The sequence below is a fragment of the Drosophila ficusphila genome, unplaced genomic scaffold (assembly GCF_018152265.1).
Source record: "Drosophila ficusphila isolate 14025-0441.05 unplaced genomic scaffold, ASM1815226v1 contig_128, whole genome shotgun sequence".
Taxonomy (NCBI): domain Eukaryota; kingdom Metazoa; phylum Arthropoda; class Insecta; order Diptera; family Drosophilidae; genus Drosophila; species Drosophila ficusphila.
Genome location: NW_025064017.1, coordinates 619089 through 641713, shown reverse-complemented (window position 1 = coordinate 641713; position 22625 = coordinate 619089). Strand labels below are relative to the sequence as shown.

Here is a 22625-nt window from a genome sequence, read left to right as displayed (position 1 = left end):
ATGGCCGGAACCGCTTGTTGCTTATCGTAGCTTACGGTTTTTGTTGCCGTTGCAGTTGGCGATGGAGCCGTTGACACCGTTTTCGCAATATTGGTCGATGCTTTAGTTGTTGTCTTTACTTTTGCTGAGGTAGCAGAAATTGAAGCACTGCTTGTTGTTGGTGCGTCTCCCGGTGGTGGTGGGGTCTGGCATTGATAACTCCAAGATGTAGGAGTTGGAATGAGTAGGGCTGGTGATAGAGAGCGAGCTTTCGACGGCCAGTAGGGCCGGGTTGCTCTTTGTAGACGTTTTCTCTACTTCGGTATCGCGAGTTGAGAAATAAGCATAACAAGCGTTTCTTTGGTTAACGGAGCTTCTACGCTCATTATTTTCCTTGCCGCTCATTTATTTGAGCTAATCGCGCGTGGCAATATTTGTAAAAACTGTATTTTATCACTTATACAGTTCGTTTCATTTGGATAGGACACCTAGCAACATTTATGGTTAATCGCTCGTAGCGAAGACAAAAATCGTTGAAAGCTAAATTTTTTTTTAAAGTTATAATCTCTGTTCTATTGTGATTCTAAAATGCAGTTACATTTTTTCATTATTGCTTTCCCCACTTTTTTATTTGAGTTTTTGCACTGCTGCATGGTTTTTTGCATGCTGAAAATCGTTTCATTTGGATAGGACACTTGTCAGTAATCACTTGTGTACAGTGCGCAGTTTGTTTAAAACGTTTTTTTTTTCAATCTGATGCTATTATTGATCAAATGAAACTAAAAAAGGCCTTGGATCGGCACTCCAAGATAAAGATGGGAAAATTATGGGGGAAAATTGATGCATATTTGGACTCAGGCCTTAATGTGAGCCAAATCGCCACGAAAAAAAAAAAAATCTCGAAATGTTGTACACAATTTATTAACAGATAATGAAAACTATAAAAAAAATTTAAAGGGCTCAAAAATTGGCGGACTTTACACACTTGCTAACACTTAGTGCCACCAAAAATGGCAAGTTATCCAAGAATCACAAAGATCCATCGTCAGGCGCGGCACAATTTTGGAAAATACAATTTTGAAACGAATTGGCGCTCTTGGTGTGCTGATTGCGGCAGTGAGATTTTTGGGGCTGGGGTAGCCAGTTCTGATTTTAAAGCGCTTGCGTATGTGACATTTTTGGCAGAGTTTATGGGTCCTAGTGAGGATCTGGCTGCAGTCGAGAAGAAGACTTCAGGGTTTGACCTGGAGGCTATGAACTGATTATTTTGGGTGCGGGCAGTAGATCCCCTCTGGTGGATGCGACTTTTCAGCTCCTTGTAAACTGGGCAACCTCTATAGTTAGCAGTGTGATTTCCACCGCAGTTGGCCGCACTTTTTCGAGTTCTGGTCATCTGGGCAGTGTGCGGAGTCATGAAGCTCACCACAAACTACACACACCGGGCGCAGTTTACAGTAAGACCTTGTATGGCTATATTCTTGGCAGTTCGCACATTGTACCGGTCCATTGCGTTTGTGCGGCTACTCAACTGTAATTCTGCGGTGCAGCAGGAACTGAAGATTGTATATAGGGTGCACTTCGTAATTTGTGGCTCGAGCTCAACATTAAAGAGTGGCTGTGGTTTTCTATCCCTGTTAAGGATATTGAAGACTGTCTTGGCGTTAAATCTCTTCCCTTGTAGCGCCTTTGTTATCTCTGCAGGCGATACTTCGGGCTCTATGCCCTTAAGTACGACTTGCAGGCCCTTGCTGCTTTTTAGCTGATACGTGTAAAAGTTCTTTTTTTTGTCGGTGAGGTATTTCGATAATACTCTGTAATTATCTTCAGACTTCGTTTGTACTTTTGTTTCCTGGATATTGCCCTTTACGAGTGGTATTATGTGGAAGTTGTCCTTGCCAATAAGCTCTATAATTTTGTTGACAAGAACGTTGGAACTTTTTTCTCGTATGTAAATTGGCGGGGGCTTAGGCTTCCTTTTTTCGTTTTCTGTAGATTCGGCGTCATCCTCATAGTCTGCCAAGATTTTAAAACGGTTTGAGTTCGTGGGCGTTTTTATTGCAGCTATGTTAGCATTGCCACGGGTTATTTTCCGTTGAGAGTTAAGGGGGCTCAGCTTCCTTTTGATTTGGATGTACCGATCCATACCAGTCTGCACAGCCGGCTTAGTATTTTCCTTGTTATTGTTATCTTTTTCGGGCAGCGCAGCGGCAGAAGTATTAATGTTTGCGCTGCTAACTGATGACGTCGTTAAACGCGCTGTCGTTACAGTTGCGGTTGTTGTTGTTGTTACGGTTGACGTTGTCAAAGAAGTTGCGGTGCTGGTTACAGCGCTCTTTGGCTGCAGAGACATCGATGGTAGCGATGGGGAGCAAGATCGCGCTCTCTCGCTCTCTACGTTTAAGAATTCGGTCAAGTTTGGGGTAACTGACCGTGTATGTGATGAGCTTGCATTACTTTCGGTTGCTTTGAAAGTGAAGTAAGCGTTGTTTCTTTGTACTGAGAGCCGTCTCTCGTCTTGCTCACGTTGACGTTGCGTGCGAACGTCGTTTAGACTCATTGCAATCGAGGTTGAGATTGTTCGAGTTTTAAGTGTTATGTTTTATATTAATTAATTAATTAATATAAACATTGGCGATTTCATCGCTAAAAGCGTCTTTTCGCGTTGTTGTTGATTTACGAAACCAGTCACTGCACTTTTTGATATTATTGAATACTTTTTTCCCGGAGCACAATAAATACACGTCTGCATGCGACGACGATTCGATAATAAACTCACGCAATAATCCGCCACCAGACGACTGCAATAATCGGCACATCACATGCAAATACGGTCACTCAGATCCGAATTTGTACTACAAATCGCATCTTTATTTGTTAATAACAAAAAAACGGTGCAAAGTTTTCACTCTCCGCCAACGGATTTCGAAGTTTTAGAAAAAAACACATCGTTTCCATATTTTACTTTATTTTTTTTTTTAACTGTATTTACCGTGCACCGCACTTGTAAACAATTACCCAAATCAGTTCACTTAATGTATAAAGTATAATGCATATTAAATATAATGATTTTTGTATGTGTAATCTATGTGCAATCAAACTATGAAATAAAAAAATTATTGATGTTTTACTCTCGGTGTGCCCATATTCTGACTCAGTCCTAAACGTTAACTAGCGGAAACGAGGCATAACTGTGAATTAACATTCACAAAATTGAAACACATGCCGAAGTTCATACATACGGTTCATACATATATAGATATATATATATATACACGGTCACATTGCTTGAAGATTGTATTATCCAAATAAAAAGATTTTTGACAAGAATTTCAATACTTATTTAAAGAATGACTTCTAATCAGGTTTTTATCGAGGATAAAATTGGTAAAAGGTTGGATCGTTGTGTTTCAGACACATTAGTTAAAGGATGTGAGTAAAGATAATTACGTAATTATTTATAAATATATAATAATATATATAAATATAATAATACTAGCAAACCCCGGCAAACGTTGTTTTGCCACCAGATGACTTTATAATTTCTGTGCAAATTTGGTAATACTTCGGAATTTTGACTCCAGCTATATTTAATCCCCAAAAAAAACCTGCGAACCAAATCAAGGGTTTTTTCATAGGATAATAACCCCCTTAAGAGGGGCAGAAGGTTTTTTACCTTGAAAAATGGAAATTTCCTCGGAAAATCAGCGGAAAACTCTTACATGCACGTCATGCATTTCCGCGCTAGGAGAGATTTGAGGACATATTTTGGATAATTGGCCCAAAGTAAACACTTTTTAATAAATAAAATTTTTCGATTTCTCGCACCGTTTACGAGCTATCGAGCCTTAAATTTCCGATAATAGTGAGGGCTGGTAGCGGGCGAAAATACTTATTACACATGATTTTCCGAGGAAATTTCCATTTCCCAAGGTAAAAAACCTTCTACCCCTCCTAAGGGGGTTATTATCTTACGAAAAAACCCTTGATTTGGTTCCCAAGATTTTTTGGGGCTGAGATATAGCTGGAGTCAAAATTCCGAAGTATTACCGCAAAATTTACTCAGTTCTAGACTTATGTAGAAAGCATGAATTACATAAATGTTCGAATTGACTTCAGGAACACGTTAGAATCTGGATCCGTGTCGATAAGTAAGCCGTTCAATGGTTCAGGTGGTGTTTCAATTTCTGGTAGTTGCACTTTTCCTGACGCGCAACACATCCCAGCTGGCTCATTTTTAAATTTCAGAGCATGACAATGCGGACATTCCTTGTCCTTAGCACCAATTACCACTTTTGAGTGAGCATAATACTCAATATCGGGCTCATACTGAATGCTAGACGCAGTAATGAATCATATATAAATGCTCGATGTACCGGTTGTCGTTGATGGTCATTTGTTCTGCCTCTATTGACTGTGACACGGCGTGGTTGTCGTTGTTCTAATCCTCTGACTTTATTGTGTTCAGCTCGTGTATCTTCTGGCTCTTCTTGATGCAATTGCGCTATTCTTTCGGATCTTCTATTTCGCATGTATCGAGTATCCGCTTTGCGTTTTCTTGGCATAGCCCACTGGACAAAACACTCATAAATAGAATTAATGATTTTACTTAATGATGAAGGATTTTTGCCCCAGTTTAAATTAATTTAAAATGCTATGGTAGCGTGTTTTTGTCAGTGTGATGAGGTAGAAACTCACTTTATATGCGATTTTTGGTATGTCGAACACTATTTAAGAGGATGAAAAATAGACGTTGGGTAATTGTCAGACTTACTCAATACGCTCACAAAATTTCATGATTTTTGGAATATAGAGCTTTTTAACGATTCTTGAATAACAAATTAAATTTTATCAAAATCAGACGAGTATATCATATAGCCGTCATTTGAACAATAGAAAAAAATATAGAAAATGAATAGAAAAATCGTCTTAGCTTCGATGTTGTTTAGCCTTTATGTATTTTGTTTGACATATTTGATGACTGCAAGGGTATATAAGCTTCGGCTTGCCGAAGCTAGCTTCCTTTCTTGTTTTAATCTATCGTATGGAAACTATCCGTTCCGACTTATGTATATACATATATACTGCGTTCAATATCTTTACAACTTTTGGGAAAGTTTCAGCAAGATAGCTTTAAAACTGAGAGACTTGTTTACATAGAAACAGACAGACGGACAGAGGTGTTACGATTCAGATCGTAATGCTGCTCAAGATTATATATGCTTTATGGGGTCTGAGGTGTCTCCTTTACTGTGTTGCAAACTTCTGACTGAAATTATAATACCCTTTGCAAGGGTATAAAAATCGACTTATGTATGTAGCTTCGATGTTGATTAGCCTTTATGGATTTTGTTCGTCATATTTGATGGCCGCAAGGGTAGATTGCAAGGTATTGTATGTTGGAAGAGGATATCGAAACTATTTTGAATCTACACGACTTTTGGGTTTCTGCATAACAATGATATAAAAACGGCTGCTGCCTCATAGACACAAAGGGCGCACGCACAGTACAACCAGCTTTTTATATATTCATAATTATTATCCTATCTGCACAGCAGTATTAAACCGGAAAGCACCTACAATCTATTCGAATGAGATGGCATTGAAATCAATTCTTTGACATCATTTTTTTTAAAACTCTGTTATACTTGTGCTGGGACATTAGAACAGATATTAGGTTGATTTATGATGGCCTTTTAACATGTTAGAGTGAATTGCAAGCTTTCACAACAAGTCATTGTTTTTGAAATTTTATTTCGGAGAAGCTTAACTTATAAATTATCAATTAAAACAAAAACACTTCAAGGAAGCCACCAATAAAACCTGGGCGGTTTTCAAAGCTCGCCAAAGAGTGCTTAAATAAAGCTGAATGAGGGCGCCCTTACTTCTAATTAAACTCAATACACAAAACGTATTTGAGCAGAAAGTTTTTTTTTTAAGTTTCATATTCTTTTTAATCTGTAAATTTGAGCACTCTTGCAAAGTGAAATATTTAAACTACATATTTAAATGTTTAAATTATCTTTTTGCTGAATTTAAACTATTTAATATTCCAAAGTCTGGAGGACTAACTTTTCGGGAGACCCTTTTTGTTATACTTCTACCCAAGTACAACCTACCAGTTCTAAGGATCTAAATCTTTTAGTGTGTACTGTAATTTATATAAACCTTTGACCTTGAACCACCTCATTCCTCATCAATGCGCAAATTCTTTTTAAACCTACACAAGGAAAATAATTTAAAGTGATTTTTTTGCCAGATTTGAACGCTCTTATTCGATTTACTTGATTGCTCAATACTTGCCCCAAAAGTTTTTTTTAATTTTTAGATAAATATTTTGTGATAAATAACTTTTTATTATGATTATATTGTGACTATTGTTAAGCAGTCTTTGTTTAGAATCTTTAGTTTCATTTCGAATATTTTCGTTATAATTTCGTTTTAGTTGCTGTATGACGAGAATCCAGAGTATATAAGCTTCAACGAGCCGAAGCTACCTTCCTTTCTTGATTTTTTTTGTTATAGTGTGTTTTCGGATTTTCCTTTCAAGAAGATCCCACAAATGCTCATTGGGGTTAAGAGCAGAACTCTTGTACAGCAGCCAAAGCTTGGTTGCCCTGCTTGAACTAGTATTCACTTTCCAGCTCTAATTTTTCAACACTTTCTTTTAAATTATTTTTCGACATCTTGATATAGTTTTTTTTACTCATTATTGACTCGATAAATTTAAATTTTCCTTAGCCGCTTGCTACCATACATTCCTACACCATTATTCCGCTACCTCCGTGTTTCACCGTATTATTAAGGACTGGGAAATTTTAATGAAACTAAATTTATTTACATTTTATATTAATTAACAACACAACCAAGTTTATTTAAAAAATTAAAAAAAAAAAATAAAACGAAATTGCAAATAAATGAAAACAAGTGCCGAATTTCATTAAATCTGTTTTTATATACATATGTAAACTAGAGAATGAATGAAATTTGTTTATTTGTTCATTTTTTTTCTGATATTCCCTTGGGTAGCTACAATATATTCCGGTTTGATCCAGGCCGTTCCGACTAGAGCTGGAAAACAATCGATGTCTGGGACCATCGATGTTTTCGATGTTTTTGAAAGTAAACATCGATGAAACATCGATGTTTTCAGTTAAAACACAAAAATAACAATTAACGAGATTTTTATTAAAGATCACTATTTTTGTTTAGGAACAAAAGTTTGTCCACAATGTTGGGTTTTAGTGCGCATCTCCTGTCAGACACAATCTGTCTAAATAATAAAAATAAAAACAGCATGCAATGAGTATATGCATAAATTCCGGCTTTTTCAATGCGTTTGCATACCAATACATACGCATGGCATGTATACATTTTCACTTGTATGCAAAGCGTCATTTTGAAACAATACTTACTTTTTACAAACTTATCCATTTTGTAGCACCACGCCTACAACCAGCACCACCACTTGCTTCCAAGGAATTTATATTTTCACTACATGTGATTAAATATTTAATATAATTAAAATAATGCGACACAAAACCCATTTTACTTACACGTTGTCCTCAATGCACAGAATTAATGAAAACAATCGATAGTGGCCAACGAACCATCGATGTTTAGAAAATTTTAAAAACATCGATGGTATCGATAGTGCCATCGATTGTTTTCCAGCTCTAGTTCCGACATATATGTATACATGTATGCATTGTCCTACTAAAGCTACAGGGCTTTTGGCAAAGGTTCAATAAGCCTTTCCAGAAGACTTGGTTTTGGGTATAAACAGACAGACGGACTGACGAACAAGCCTAAATAAATTCAGATGGCGATGCTGGTCAAGAAGATTTATGGGGACTGAGAAGTTTCTTTCACTGCGTTCCAATCTTTTGACTTAACTTATAATACCTTCTTAAAGGGTATAAATATTAGGTTTAAGATTTAATCAAAAAAATTAATATTATCTCACTTCTTCTTTATTTCAGGTGGTGGTCTTATTATTGGATCTGTTGTATCTTTATTGTTTTTTAAAAGACGAGCGTGGCCTGCATGGGTTGGTACTGGATTTGGAATCGGGGTAGCTTACAGAACATGTGAAAAGGAGATAAGTTCCTTAAAGTGAATATTTTGGCTTAAAGAATGTAATTATCAATAAACGTTGACGATGGGAAAATTTTTTTTTTTTTTCACATCGCCCTAGAAGCCTAATATAAAGATGTGGTAGGTGCAAGCGGGATTGTTATAGAATGTTCAATTTCAGTAGTCCATACATACATATGTATTTGATCAACGTTCGCAAGTAGGTTACTATAACTCAAAACTGTAAATAGAATGAAGTGGTGGATTGTCGGTCAAAAAACACAGTAATTTATTTCCTAACTTAACGACCCAATAAAGTATTTCTGTTTATGGTCTGTGAACTTGTAGTGGGGCGGGTCTTCAAATGTTTTCGTTGTTTGAATCCAGATTAGTAAATAACTTGACTTCACTTTATAAAAAACTTCACTCTTTATTCACTTTATTTTCGACGTCGCGGTTATATTTGTAGATTAGAACTAACTTAAAATTACGGGGTGGACATTTCAAGAGCGGCTTGGAGAGCGGAGTGGAGACCCTTCACAGTGCGAGAGAGCGAGATGCAAGCGATCTGGAAGAGCGGCTCTCACGACTGTTAAGGCTCCAGGGTCGGTTGAAATGGAACTGGAAAGCGCCGCTTTGGCGCGAACATTCTCCCCCCTTGAGAGGGCGAGCGAAGCAACGGATGAATCCTTAGGCGTGCTCCAGATACGACCTATCCAAATACCGTGCTCTGTGCGACGGGCAGCCCATCACGTACATTTAGGAACCCGGGCCGGATGACGTCGGGGTATACGTCCGAGCCCAACACCAGCGAGACTGTTGCTGGGCGATGGAACTGCTCATCGGCAAGACGGATGTCGTTGAATTGGGCTCGCATAGCTTCACTAAGCGCGCGGATCGGGGTACGGATGCGTACACTAGGGTTGATCTTTAGGAGCACGGCGATCTGGAAATCGCCCGTTCTTGACCGGATCGTCGTCGAGCAGACTTCTTCATCTCTCACTGTCGTCGTGGGTAGCTTGAATGCAGTTGCCAGGGTGCTGTCGATGGTGCTGACGGGAGTGCACGGGTCGATCAACGCGGCCGTCTCGAAGGTGGTGGCCCCAGACTCCAGCAACACGATGGACGTCGGGAGAATGTGGAGGCTCTGATGCTGCAGTAGAGCCGCTACTGATGGGGTTGCCGCTGAAAATTTATTTGAAATAAAAATCCGGACGAAATTATTTATTAGCATTTGTTTATTCTTTATAAAATGCAAGCCAATATTAAATCATAATTTCATGTAAAAAAAAAAAATATGGGAAAAATTCCAAGAAAAAAAATACAAAATTTAAAGAAATTTTGATGAAATTCAGTCAATCAGAATCTTTATCCTGATCAGAGTTGGTGCTATAATAATTCGTGGACCTTTCCATTAAAATAGACATTGCCTCCTTGAAAAGAGGTTTACTTTTCTTCTTGTTCCTCTTTGTACTGGAACTAATCAACGGGTCCGCTGTTAGCAATAACCTATTTAATATATCTCTGTTGCAGTCTACTCTAGAAAATTTCCTGGCATAGTCCACACGATATTTCCTAAAATGTTTATTTCGTGCTTCAGCGGCTTCAAATTGTCGCTAAATTTTTGTTTGAATTGGGTCTGATGCGATCCATCGCAGCCCCATTTTGTTATTAGGATAATATGTTGCTTCTCAAACCGTGTGGTCAAGCAAAGATTGAAGTCCCACTTCAAAACTAGTTTCTGTCACTTTTACGTATTCTTCGGCTGGATAACACTTCTTTTTCGCTTTTTGGATGAGTGAATAGCAAGGGTAAATTTCTTTGCGACCGCCTTGTATTAATTCCCATTGCCTTCTTGTAAAACTTCCATCTACAAATAGTGCTAGTGCTTCTTGTGGAGTGTATTTCCGCACAATTTGTTCCTCTTCAGCTGACAAAACTACCTTTCGAAACTTTTTAGCTCTAGTTGGAGATGTTATAATTTCTTTTATAATTGTAGAAACGTCGCTGTTTCCAGAAGTTTCTTGGCTTACACTGGCAGCGTACGTTAATTCATCAACACGTATTTGGGCCCGTAATTCTTTTGTTTTGCGCCGCTTGCTTCGATCCAATGTAAGTTTCAATGTAACGTTCAGCCTCTCTTCGTTAATTTTTACAAATCGTTCATGTGTATTACGGGCAGCACTCCATTTTTCTTTAAAACTGGTCATGAAATATTTCATGAAACGCGTAAGATTATATCTTTTTTCGGGTGGACATGATGTCAGTTTTACCAGCTTATCTTCCAAAAATATGAATTTATCACTTATTTTTTTCCCCTTTGAACTCTTGCAAAATAGAATATAGCTCCATTCTGGTGATTTTTTCACACTTTCTGAAGCATCTGAGATAAAAGAAACCAAACACTGTTTATTGTCGATTTAATGAAAATGATGATCGCATACCTTGAAACACTAAAAAACAAAATGGGGTGCGTTGGGGGGAAATGTTTTTTTTCTTTTAAGTTATCGACAGAGTATATTTTATTCCTGCATAAAAAGTTCCAGGCGACAGGGCGCGGACACATAAACAAAATCACTGTAACGAACTGCTTTTTATATCTTCGCTCGCTACGTAAACGTTCGGCTAGCTCAGTTGAGTTTATGTGTTCATCCCACCAAATTTATTGTTGCGTGACCCCGAAACCAAAGAAGAACGCAGAGGTTAGGTTAGATTTTAGAATATGTGTGTTGGGTTTATTGCATGTAGATTTACAATAAAATATTCGACTTCTGGCTCTGTTCGCTGATGAATATAACGCCCTCTTTGACGCCGGTAGTGGCTCCCACGTCGACTTCTACGGCGGCCCGCCAGTCGTGCGTCCTCAGCATCGCCGAGTCTTTCGGGCACCGGTCGCGTACTAGGCTCTCTACGAGTCTCTCACAACTTGGAGGATGTTTAGCAGAAAACCTTACTGGCAGGGCTAAGCAGCGTTGCTGCAGTCAACACTCTACACTCCACCCTGAAGTCGGTCGGGATTTCGTCGGGCTGGGCCTCGGCAGGTCCTCACTCTCGTGTGGACCGACTCCGGGCACCTTTCGCACAACTCCCTCGGATTTCCGTCGGCTGGCCCTCAGCAGGTCCTCAATCTTTCATGTGAACCGACGCTGGGTACTTCTCGCACAACATCCACTGGATCTTCGTCAGCTGGCCCTCAGCAGGTCCTCAATCTTTCATGCGAACCGACGCTGGGTACCTCGCAGCCACTCTTGCGATTGTTTTCCTGCTGCCCAAGTGACCGGCTGTTGGCGCGTCGTGATTTTCCGCTATCACCCTCTGTCTTGATCCTCTGGGTACGCATAGCTTCCACGCGACCACGTCCTCGTTCCCCGCCCTGTGGGGTATGTGGCGATACATTTGATTGCCTTCCAGCATGTAATCCGGGTATTTCTGCGGGTTCTGCGCCACGTTGCTTTTCATTTCCGCTATCCAATCGCGTTCCGCAGTCTTCGGGCCTGTCTTTGCTGTCTTAATTCTGCGACATTTCGCTGGCAATGGCTGCCTCGACAGGGCGTCTGCCACGACATTGAGCTGGCCTTTCCGGTAGAATATCTCGAGGTTGTGACGATCCAACCTGACGGCCAGATCGTCACAACCAGCAGAGAAACACACCGATGCAACAGATTACTATTATTATTGTTATTATTATTATTATACTAAGAGAAGTCAGACGTGAAGTATTATTTATGAAGAAACCCCGAAGTCGGCGGCAAGGAGCCAAATATATTTAATTATACTAAAGCTGAATATAGTTAGGACTAGAATATTAAGTGAGGTCATAAACCCCGCCCACGGTATCGATCCTGGATAAAAATACTAGAAAGTCCAGGGAGATACCAGATAAGCTTAGCGTAGGCGAGGGAGAAAAGTATGTGAGCACTTGGACTTGGGCAAGAGAGAGAACGGACGCAAGGATCGGCAGCTCTTGCCGGGCAGCGATGGAAAAATAGAGTAAAGTTGCGAACGGACGCGCGCGGGCGGCAAGGACCCGGTGCGTAAAAGTAGAGGGAGTCGGTGTAAAAGAAAAATGACGAGCGGACGTGCGCGGGCGACAAGGTCCCGGTACGTGAAAGTGAGAACACAGAGGAAGAGGAACACGTGGGATCTCGAAGACAGGTTAGAAAGAACACACTGTAATTGGTGCAGTCAGAATACTAATGAAATTAAATAAAGCAAGTAGAAATATTAACCCGTTGTCAATGATTTTTTTTGCGTAGTCTTAATAACGCGAAACTTCTCCCCCTTGTAATTTACCCCACGGGCACAGTGAATAAATCGTTTTGGGAAGGCCGATCCTCCCTGAGTAGGACGGGAAAAGGGAAGGCGGATCCTCCCTGTAGGGCAATCGTTTTCGGGAAGGCCGATCCTCCCTAGGCAGATCGGGAAAAGGGGCGGCGGATCCCCCCTAGTGAACAAATCGTTTTGGGACGGACGATCCTCCCCAGTTAGGACGGAAGAGGGAAGGCGGATCCTCTCTATAGTAAACTCGTTTGGGAAGGCCAATCCTCCCGAGGCAGGTCGGAAGAAGGGCGGCAGATCCCCCTTATCGCGCGTGAGTGATTTTCTGAGCCCCGAATTGTTCTGTCGGCTGCGGCCTCGCCCGAAGGTCCAGCCCGTGGAATTTTTGGATCCGAAGAACCCCTCCAAACAGTCTATAAAACCTCTGTTCATCGAATGAACAGACCTCTCTAGCTCAGTGTCTCAGTGACTTACAAATTTTCTTGTAAAGGACCCCGGAATACGACTTAGATTCATATCCCGGCTAGAAAACTCCCTTACAAGGTCATACTGCTGGAGTTTCAAAGCTCATCTCGCAATCCTTCCTGACGGGCTCTCTATACTGTTGAGCCACTTCAGTGCCATATGATCCGTGATTACTTTGAAGTGGTATCCCTCCAGGTACGGTCGCAACTTCCTTATGGCCCACACAATTGCCAAGCATTCCTTTTCAGTTGCGGAGTAATTTCTTTCCGCTCCATTTAGGGAGCGCCTTGAATATGAAATTACTCTCTCGCCTAGATCTGAATGCTGCGTGAGTATGGCGCCAAGCCCGTAGTCGCTGGCGTCTGTCTGCAGGACGAACGTCTTCGTGAAGTCTAAGCATGCCAGGATTGGGTCTGCGACCAGCCTGGCCTTGACCGCCTCGAATGCCTTCTGGTGGTCGTCGGTCCACTCCCATTTCACCTTCTTCCGGAGTAGGGCATTAAGTGGCTGGACTAGCTTGGCGAAGTCGGGTACAAAGCGTCGGTACCTTGATGCCACTCCCAGTTATTGCCTCAGCTCCTTAACGTTGGCTGGGGGATCCAGCAACGCTATCGCCGCTACCTTCTCCGGATCAGTTCCAATTCCTTGGTCCGTGATGCGATGTCCCAAGTACTGCAGCTCCTTCCTGAAGAACTTGCACTTGTCCACATTCACTTTCAGGTTTGCTGCCCGCAGTCTTCGGAACACTTCCCTCAGGTTTCTTTTATGCTCCTCCAGCATCCGTCCGATGACGATAATATCGTCCTGGTACGCAAAGGCGTGCGGCATCATCTCAGGCCCTATGACCTGATCGAGCGCCCTTTGGAACGTTGCCGACGCTGAGTGCAGCCCGAATGGCATCACCTTCCATTGGAACAGTCCCTTTCCTGGGACGGTGAACGCGGTATACTGCCTGCTCTTCTCTTCCAGCAGTATTTGCCAGTATCCATCCTTTAAGTCCAGGCTGCTGATGTATCGTGCCTCCCTTAATTGATCCAGGATGTAGTTGATCATAGGCATTGGGTACGCATCCTTTACCGACTTTGCGTTGATTTGTCGGAAATCTACGCACAGCCTCCATTTTCCCGTCTTCTTCTTTACCATGACGATTAGAGAGCTGTACGGGCTTCTTGACGGCTCGATGCATCCTTTTTCAAGTAGCTCGTCTACCTTTTCCTTTATTTCCCCCTGCATTTTGGGGTTTTTTGGGTAGTACCGCTGCTTCACTGGCTGGTCGTCTTTCATCGTTATCTTGTGGACGGCTATGTTTGATGCTCCGCTTGACTCTTCTAGAGCTTTCAGCTCCTCCTTCAGGAATTCGGCGATGTCCTCTTCCGAAAACTGTTCCGGTGTTTTTACAACTGCCACCGACAGTCTTTCCTCCAGCAATCCTTGTCTGCGCCTCCTTGCTGGTATCGCCACCTCGAGTCCTGCGCATTTTACCTCCGCTCCTATTTTTGTGAGGAAATCCCAGCCCAATACTTGGGCGTCTATCCCTCTTGGGAGGATTAATAAATGCATCAAAACTTTTCTCGTCCCGAGACCGACCACTATCTCCAGCTGTGATTGGATGCTCCCGCATCTTCCATCTGCCATGCGCACCTGCCTTCTCGTAAGGCACGACCTTACCGGCGGCCTGCAGCCTGTCCGCCAACTCTTCGCTTATAAAGCTTGTCGTGGCGCCAGTGTCCACCGTGGCCTTCACTTTTCGTTGGTTTATGAGCACTGTGGCGGACAGCTGCATCTCTTCCGCCTTCAGGTCGCCCATTAGTTTCGAGAGGCAGCACCTTGCGATCCCTGGCCGCCCCTCGGTGGCTGAGGTCGCTTGGCGTTTCCCGTTCGTGACGCCTACTTTTCCGCATCTCCAACAGAATGCGATTCTTCTGTTTCGGCATTCTTTCGCCCAGTGGTCTTGGCTCCCGCATCTCCGGCATGCCTGGGATGGATTATTTACATATCCCGGCCGTGCGTTACGCCCGCCTGGCTCCCTCCTCATGGCCGGCGCATGGTATCGGGCTTTTGGGATGTTTTCTTGCTCGAACCGCTCCCTCTGTTGGTCGAGCTCCTCAAATTCGACCGTTAATGCCATCAGGGTATCCAGGTTCTGGCACCTGTAGGGGCGGATAAACAGCCGTAGTGTCGGGGTGCTGTTTTCTTTAATCCGCTCCCTCCCTCCAATATCTCGTCCTTGTTCAAACCCAGGGGTCGCATCAATATCTGCATGTCTACCATGTAGTCCTTGAAGCTTTCGCCGTAGTTTTGCTTCCTCTGCCTGACCTGATCTGCGAGTTTGTTCATAAATCCCCTGGGCAAGAAGAACTCCTGGAAGCTCTGGCTAAATCCGCCCCAGGTCTCCCAGAACCTGTTGTTGGCTATGAACCATTTGAGCGCTCTGCCCTGAAGGAGTTCCGGCATCACCCTCGGAATTTGGTTAATGTCTAGCCCGTATGTCACGACCGACCACTCCACTTGTTCGAGGAACTCCAGGGGCTTCTCATTCCCGTCGTAACGGAAACTCCACTCCCTTACTTGCTTTGCGACCTTGGCATAATCCTGTCCGGGTTTGCCATTCTCCGCTCGTTGTTTGCGGCTGTCGCTCTTCCTCTCCCTGCTACTCTCCCGTCGGTCGCGGCTGCTGCTGCTGCCGGCGTTCTGAATGCTGCTCACGTCCAGGCTGCGCACCAGGCCTTCGGCTCCGGTGACTTTCAGGCCGACCGACGGGTATTTGGCGTAATCCCTTTCCAGGGCCGCCAGAATTGCCAGCGCATCAGGATCATGCCCGGAATGGTCGATAAATTCGGCCAGTGTCCGCCTCATGTCCTCTACAAGGCCCTCTAGCTCGATGCCTAGGGCGCTTGCGATTGCTGGAATATCGTCCTTTTTCAGGTTATATAACCACGACTTCCCCATTCTAAATCTCTTTTCTGGTTTTCTTCGGTCCGAGAATCACGCTTGGGCGCCAGATGTAACGAACTGCTTTTTTTATCTTCGCTCGCTACGTAAACGTTCGGCTAGCTCAGTTGAGTTTATGTGTTCGTCCCACCAAATTTATTGTTGCGTGACCCAGAAACCAAAGAAGAACGCAGAGGTTAGGTTAGATTTTAGAATATGTGTGTTGGGTTTATTGCATGATGAATATAACGCCCTCTTTGACGCCGGTAGTGGCTCCCACGTCGACTTCTACGGCGGCCCGCCAGTCGTGCGTCCTCTGCATCGCCGAGTCTTTCGGGCACCGGTCGCGTACTAGGCTCTCTACGAGTCTCTCACAACTTGGAGGATGTTTAGCAGAAAACCTTACTGGCAGGGCTAAGCAGCGTTGCTGCAGTCAACACTCTACGCTCCACCCTGAAGTCGGTCGGGATTTCGTCGGGCTGGGCCTCGGCAGGTCCTCACTCTCGTGTGGACCGACTCCGGGCACCTTTCGCACAACTCCCTCGGATTTCCGTCGGCTGGCCCTCAGCAGGTCCTCAAACTTTCATGTGAATCGACGCTGGGTACCTCTCGCACAACATCCACTGGATCTTCGTCAGCTGGCCCTTAGCAGGTTCTCAATCTTTCATGCGAACCGACGCTGGGTACCTTTCGCACAACATCCACTTGCTCGGACTCCACCAATATCGTCGTTTTCGAGACTCGTACACGCACCCTACAACTTACCTTGTACCCTCGGGATCTCAGCTTGGCAGTCTCAGCTTATGTAGACGTGACCGTCGTTGGGCTTCTCGACTCGGCGATCTTGATCCGGATATCCTGGTACTTGTTGTTAACTTGGGCTTTATTCGCGTTGATACGGTCACTTGCACGACTTTCACTTGACTGTCCCGACTGCTTGCACGCGTCCTCCTTTTATACGCCATCCTGGTCCCGCAATTTCCCTTCATCGGTGGCGTAATCGGGTCCAAAGTGCAGGACAAGTGGCGTGATCGGGTCCAAAGTGCAGTCCAAGTCCCGTTGGTTCACGGACTCTCCTCTTTGTGCTGGTCCAAAGTCGGTGAACTTCACCGTTATACAAGTACAAAGTTCAGAAGGGTTAGTTAGTTCACGGTCCCTCCTCTTTGCGCGGGTCCGAAATCGGCAGACTCACCGTTATTGGGTCCAAAGTCTGCAGACTCACCGCAGCATTGAGTTCAAAGTCCAGAGAGCCGTTATATTCCTTTTTCCCTCTGCACACAGCGCATCCCGCTGTTGCTATGCAGCTCCCCTGCACTCGAAATTGTAAGGAGTTTTACAACTCCTTACATCACTATTATATTGTAAATTTCATTAAAAAAAATTGATGAAAAACGCATTTTCTAAAATTGAATGTATAAATCAATATATAATGAAGAAATAACTTATAAAATGATTTTTATGCAGTACTTCCTTCTAATTCCATGATCAAGTCGTTTTTTTCCACATGTCCGCTAGACGAATTTATTTTTGAACACAAAACTACTGCGAATATACTAGAGCACCAAAAACAAAGACACGCAAAAAGCACAATAACGTACTTGCAAACGCCGTCGTCACCAAGTAAGTGGACTGTGGCGAAAGGCGGGTCTGTTTATAGAAGAGGCGGTTATTAGAGATAAAGAAAAGTGCAGTTTTGATGAGCAAAAGCACTTCACGATTTTCAAGTTTGTCCGGCTTTTTTTGATAAATACTCCTATGTGCAGCGGTAGAATCGAGTACCTCTTGAACGTCTGTCGTCCAAAGTTTGGGCGCTGCGAGGACGTGGAGCCATGGTATTGATGCTTTAATAAAAAAAATATAAGCAAATTTAGTATCAATTGTGGACGGATTTTGAAGATATAAGGACAGAAGGCACTATTTTTGAAAAGCGGAGGTTGCCTTGTCGTCCATAGGAAGAAGTACTAGAATGAGGATAGAATGCATTATTTTGGAAAGGCGGAGGCTGCCTTGTCCTCCATAGGAAGAAGTACTAGTTTGTGGATGGGACGTCTTATAGTCCCTCGAGCAGTAAGGATCTCTACATATCAATATCATTCATATCATTAACTTGGATATCTCTGGAAGGAGTCTGCCACTTATTGCGCTTGTGAAGTCCTCCCTCCATCGCGCACTGAACTGCTGATGCAGGGCCTTTAAGTGCTGCCAGCGATTTATAATCGAATGAGCTTCGCCCTTAATTTCAGGCTCAGCTGTGGAAAGCAACGGTCCCCCAATCAGAAAGTGGCCTGGCGTCAATGCCAATAACTCAGAAGAATTTTCGGACATGGGAGACTGCGACCTGGAATTGAGGCATGCTTCAACTTTGGCGAGGAGCGTGTCGAACTCTTCAAACGTGTACTTTCGACTTGATGTCGACTTGTAGAAGAGTGCCTTGAAGTTCTTTACTCCAGCCTCCCACAATCCTCCCATATGTGGAGCTCCTGGTGGAATGATTCGCCACAAAAGTCTCTGATGGCTAAAGGTTTCAGTTACAGACTCTTAAACGTCTGCATGAAATCCCGAGAAAGTAGAGTCGCTGCCCCCCAAAAAGGTTTTGCCATTATCCGAATGGACCCGCTGAGGACAACCTCTTCTTGCTACGAATCGGGCAAATGCCGCGAAGAACTTCTCCGTTGTCAGGTCGGACGTAGGCTCTAAATGGATAGCCTTCGTGGAAAAACACACAAACACGCAAACATATCCCTTGGTAATAAGGCATGCTCTGCCAGTATAGTTTTTGATTTCAAACGGCCCTGCATACTCAATGCCCGTATATGTGAATAGCCTGGAAAAGGAAACTCGATCGGTCGGGAGATCGCCTATCAATTGCGTCTGGACTCTCTTCTTGTAAATAGTGCACACCTTACTGGAGTTCAGCACAGCTTTTACCAGATTTTTGATTTTAGGAATCCAATACTTCGATCCGATGAGGCGTACCACTAGTTGGTTGCCGCCATGCAGGGAAATCTGGTGTGAAAAAAGGATGAGAATACGAGCTAACCGACAGTTGTATGGCAGTATAATAGGATGCTGCTGGTCGTACTGAAGGGCCGTTGAGGCTGTAATGTGCCCACATGCCCTTAAAAGGCATTGTTGGTCTAGAAATTGAAACAGGTTGGCTGTCGGGCTGGAAAGTGGAATCGGACGCTTATCGTTCAGGACTTTGAGCTCTTAGGTATATTCTCCCCACTGAGCATATCGAATAAGGACTCTTTCAGCTTCTCGGACCTCTTCCTTGGTAGGTCGCTCAGCAGCGTCCCTCGGCATCTTGCGGCAGCGTTGAATGAACCGTAATACGTACCCAAGGACCCGCAGAGCCTTGTCTAACGCGGAGAAACTTTCCAACAAATCTTTGGATGGGGCCTTTGCGAAATTGACCTTCACAGAACGCTGCTCTAAGTCTGTGATTGGAGGTCCAAGCTCCCGTGTTGACCACGTGTCATTTGGCTGTTGTAAACAGTCCGGTCCTTCCCACCAGAGTTGACTATGAACCAGCTCCCGCAGCGAAACGCCTCGACTGGCTATGTCCGCGGAGTTGTGCTCAGACCGCAAATGCGCCCAATGCTCAGCGCTCGTCACCTGAGTAATTTTGGTCACCCGGTTGGCTACAAACGTGGTCCACTGGCATGCCGGCTTGTTCAACCATGCGAGGACGATGGTGGAATCAGTCCAGCAGAAAATGTCGGAATTGGAAATTGGCATATTCGGAAGGATAGCTGCAATCATCTCTGACAACAGCAATGCCCCACACAGCTCGAGCCGTGGAAGGGACACCGTTTTGACAGGGGCGACTCGGGTTTTGGCGGTAAGCAGACGTGTCATAATGTTGTGGCCTACTTCCTGCAAGTATTTAGCGGCCCCATATGCCTTCTGAGACGCATCACAAAACCCATGATGCTCTACCTTCACTTCTGGCTGGAAACCAACCCACCTCGGAATACGGATCTGCCCAAGCTTCGCAATTTGAGATAGAACCTCTCTCTTCGTATGAGTGGATTTAATCGAAACTGGCGGTGGAACAAAATAGAACTCGTCCAAGGTTGCATTCCACCGAACACCAAGTGTTTTAGCAAAGCTTTCGGAATGAAGATCGCGAAAGTCTTCGTGGAGTAGATGCTCGTTCGGGACATCATCGAGTATGCTGTTCTGGTTTGTCCACTTTCTCAATGGGAACCTGGCGCGGCTGAAAGCGTGGCGAGGCTCGCTGATTGCCAGTCGAGCCTCTTGTATGGAAGTGGTCCCTGCCATAACGTCTTCTATGTACATAAAGTGACGAATAATATTGCTTGCTTTAGGGAAACCCTTTTCTACGTCGTCTGCCAATTGTTGGAGTACGCGGAGTGCCAGAAATGGTGCACAGTTGACACCAATGGTGACGGTTTTTAATTTGAAATCGCTTACTTCTCTTTCTTTATTCCGGAATAAGATTCTTTGGAACGGCGTATGCTTGGGATCGACCCAGATTTGACGGTACATCTTGGTAATATCTGCGCTGAACACGTATTGGAAATAACGCCACTTCAAGATCTGAATGGTTAAGTCAGATTGTAGGACTGGACCAGCATGAAGAATATCGTTCAAGCTTGTCCCATTTGCTGAAGGGCTAGAGGCATTGAATACTACGCGAAGTTTGGTGGTGGTACTCTCGGGTTTGATCACTGCGTGGTGTGGAAGATAATAGTTTGGAAAATCGTACGACGGGGAAATTTCTTTCATGTGACCCAGATCCAAATACTCTTGAATGACTGAGTCGTATTGCTCTTTTAATGTTCCATCTCTCTTCAAACGGTTTTCGTTTCTAAGAAACTGAGCTGGGGCACTGGATCGCGAGTGCCCCAATTGGGATCCGAGATTTTCAGAATCGCAAAACGGTAAAGTTACTACGTAGCTCCCGCTTGCGTCTCTAGTGTAATAGGCGTAATGTTTAAATGACTTTATTCGAGCTCAAGGCCCGTCTTTTATACGTTTCGGTTTACATTGGTTCTTATGCATAAGCTTAATTCTAACTGTTCTTATCGTAATTTTACATTAGTTAATATGAAACATATGGTAATTAAAGGAGCTTTGAAGTTTAGTTACATTGATCGGTCAAATGAGCTTTGAAGCTTTGGAGCATGGTTTATGTCTGTTATACAAAGGTTGTTATATTTGATGTTTATATACGAAAGGCTGTCATACGAATGCTACACCTCCCTTTTTGGGGGAAAATAAAAATATAATATATAAATTGTTAAAGTTATTATTATTTTTTTTAATTTTATTTATTTTATTTTTTTTTAATAACTTATTAACTTAATTCTATTTAAGTTTACCGTTTGTTTTTTCTTTGTTTTTTCATGTTCTATTATGACATTGTTATTTTCGCCTATGTTTACAATGGTGTATTTTCCAAAGTATTGGTTGTCTAGCTTACTTAATTCGTTTCTTAGCAAAATTTTTTGGCCTATTTTTATGTTAACATTATTTGTGTGTTTATCATAGTTTAGTTTTTGTTTTAATTTGTATTTTTCTATCATTTGGTTTGCTTTGTTTTGGGCTAATTGTAATTTATATTTGAGTTCTTTGTTGTAGTCTTCTATATTGTAAACTAGGTCAATGGAGTTTGAAGAAAAGGGTATGTTTGGAGCTATTTTACCAAAAACGAGTTCGAATGAGCAATAGCCGTGTACTATTGAGGGAGTTATATTAAAACAATAAGTGAAGTATTGTAGGTATTCATCCCAATTAGTTTTATTAATTGAAATATATGATCTTATGTACTCGTTAAAGGTTCTATGGCCTTTTTCCAGGGACTGTAACGGTTATAATTAAAAAAGCAAAAAATTACAAAATTAAAGTTATTTCTTAATTTTTACGAAAAAATTGATTTTTAATACTTAAAATTAATTTTAATAATAAAAAATTAGTAATAATTATTAAGTATCAATTTTTATATAAAAATCACGCAATAACTTTTATTTTCAATTTTTATTATATAAATTGAAAAATAAAAATTATTCGATAACTTTTATTTTAAAAATTGAAAATAAAGATTGAATCTATATATATATCTAATATATCTTTTGATCCGTAGAAGCCAAATCCAATGTGTATGTATATATACATATGATCTACACATCAATACCTTTCAGATGGTATATACAGTAAAATCCTGTTATTACGACTCCGTTTATAGTGTCCGTCCGGGTATTGCGACGAAAACTCGATGGCTTGATTGGTCCCCAGACAGACTTATACACTTAAATCCTTTTGCTTAGTGCGTCTTCCGGGTATAACGACGAAAACTCGTCGGTCCCTTGAAAGTCGCTATAAGCGGATTCTACTGTAATAAGTATGTATATATATATAGATTCAATCTTCCCGCCCCCATTTACCAGGACCTCACAGATCCTGCTGGGAAGTGACTCGTACAATTTCTCAATGTATTGTAATGATATTGAAGACCAACTTCTTTAATCCCGTCGATGAGCTCCAATTTTGTACTATACTGCTTTCCAGACTCGTATACTATTCTCGAGAGCCATCCCCACACGTTCTCTATTATATTTAAGTCCGGAGAGTACGGCGGCCATCAGGACATTAACGTTTTGGACCTGTATCCACGATTTTACAGATCGGGCAGTGTGGATTGGAGCGTTTTCGTGTTGAAGACGCCATTTAAGATTTCCAAACAATTTTGTAAATGTGGGAAAGCCGTTTTTAAAAGATTACACTGGTCAACACAAGTCTTGTTACCTTTATTTTTTTATCTGTTATTGGGTATTTCTATGGCCCTGAGTATGAAAAAAATACTGGAAGATTGCTAACAGCTCCAGTTTTTTAAATATAGTGTTCTATTATTTTGATAAAAAAGTACAGAA

The 22625-nt window shown here is 42.6% G+C and overlaps 1 protein-coding gene and 1 long non-coding RNA gene across 2 annotated transcripts; one reads left to right on the top strand and one right to left on the bottom strand.

Moving 5' to 3' along the window:
• The first annotated feature begins 3246 nt into the window (after positions 1-3246).
• LOC108101430 (MICOS complex subunit Mic10) lies at positions 3247-8146 on the top strand. Its single transcript, XM_017205760.2, has 2 exons — positions 3247-3408; positions 7959-8146. The coding sequence occupies exons 1-2, from the start codon at positions 3327-3329 to the stop codon at positions 8093-8095; spliced, it is 219 nt and encodes a 72-aa protein (XP_017061249.1). The 5' UTR covers positions 3247-3326; the 3' UTR covers positions 8096-8146.
• LOC108101431 lies at positions 7144-7952 on the bottom strand. Its single transcript, XR_006245897.1, has 2 exons — positions 7392-7952; positions 7144-7249 (listed from the first exon to the last, which is right to left on the bottom strand). It is a non-coding gene; the product is annotated as an uncharacterized LOC108101431 (long non-coding RNA).
• Positions 8147-22625: the final 14479 nt, after the last annotated feature.

What these genes read in the sequence shown, in the direction of transcription:
- LOC108101430 (XM_017205760.2), top strand. Translation starts at nt 3,327, where the DNA reads ATGACTTCTAATCAGGTTTTTATCGAGGATAAAATTGGTAAAAGGTTG. An exon ending in AGACACATTAGTTAAAGGAT is followed by an intron (nt 3,409 to 7,958) that starts GTGAGTAAAGAT and finishes TCTTTATTTCAG; the next exon opens with GTGGTGGTCTTATTATTGGA.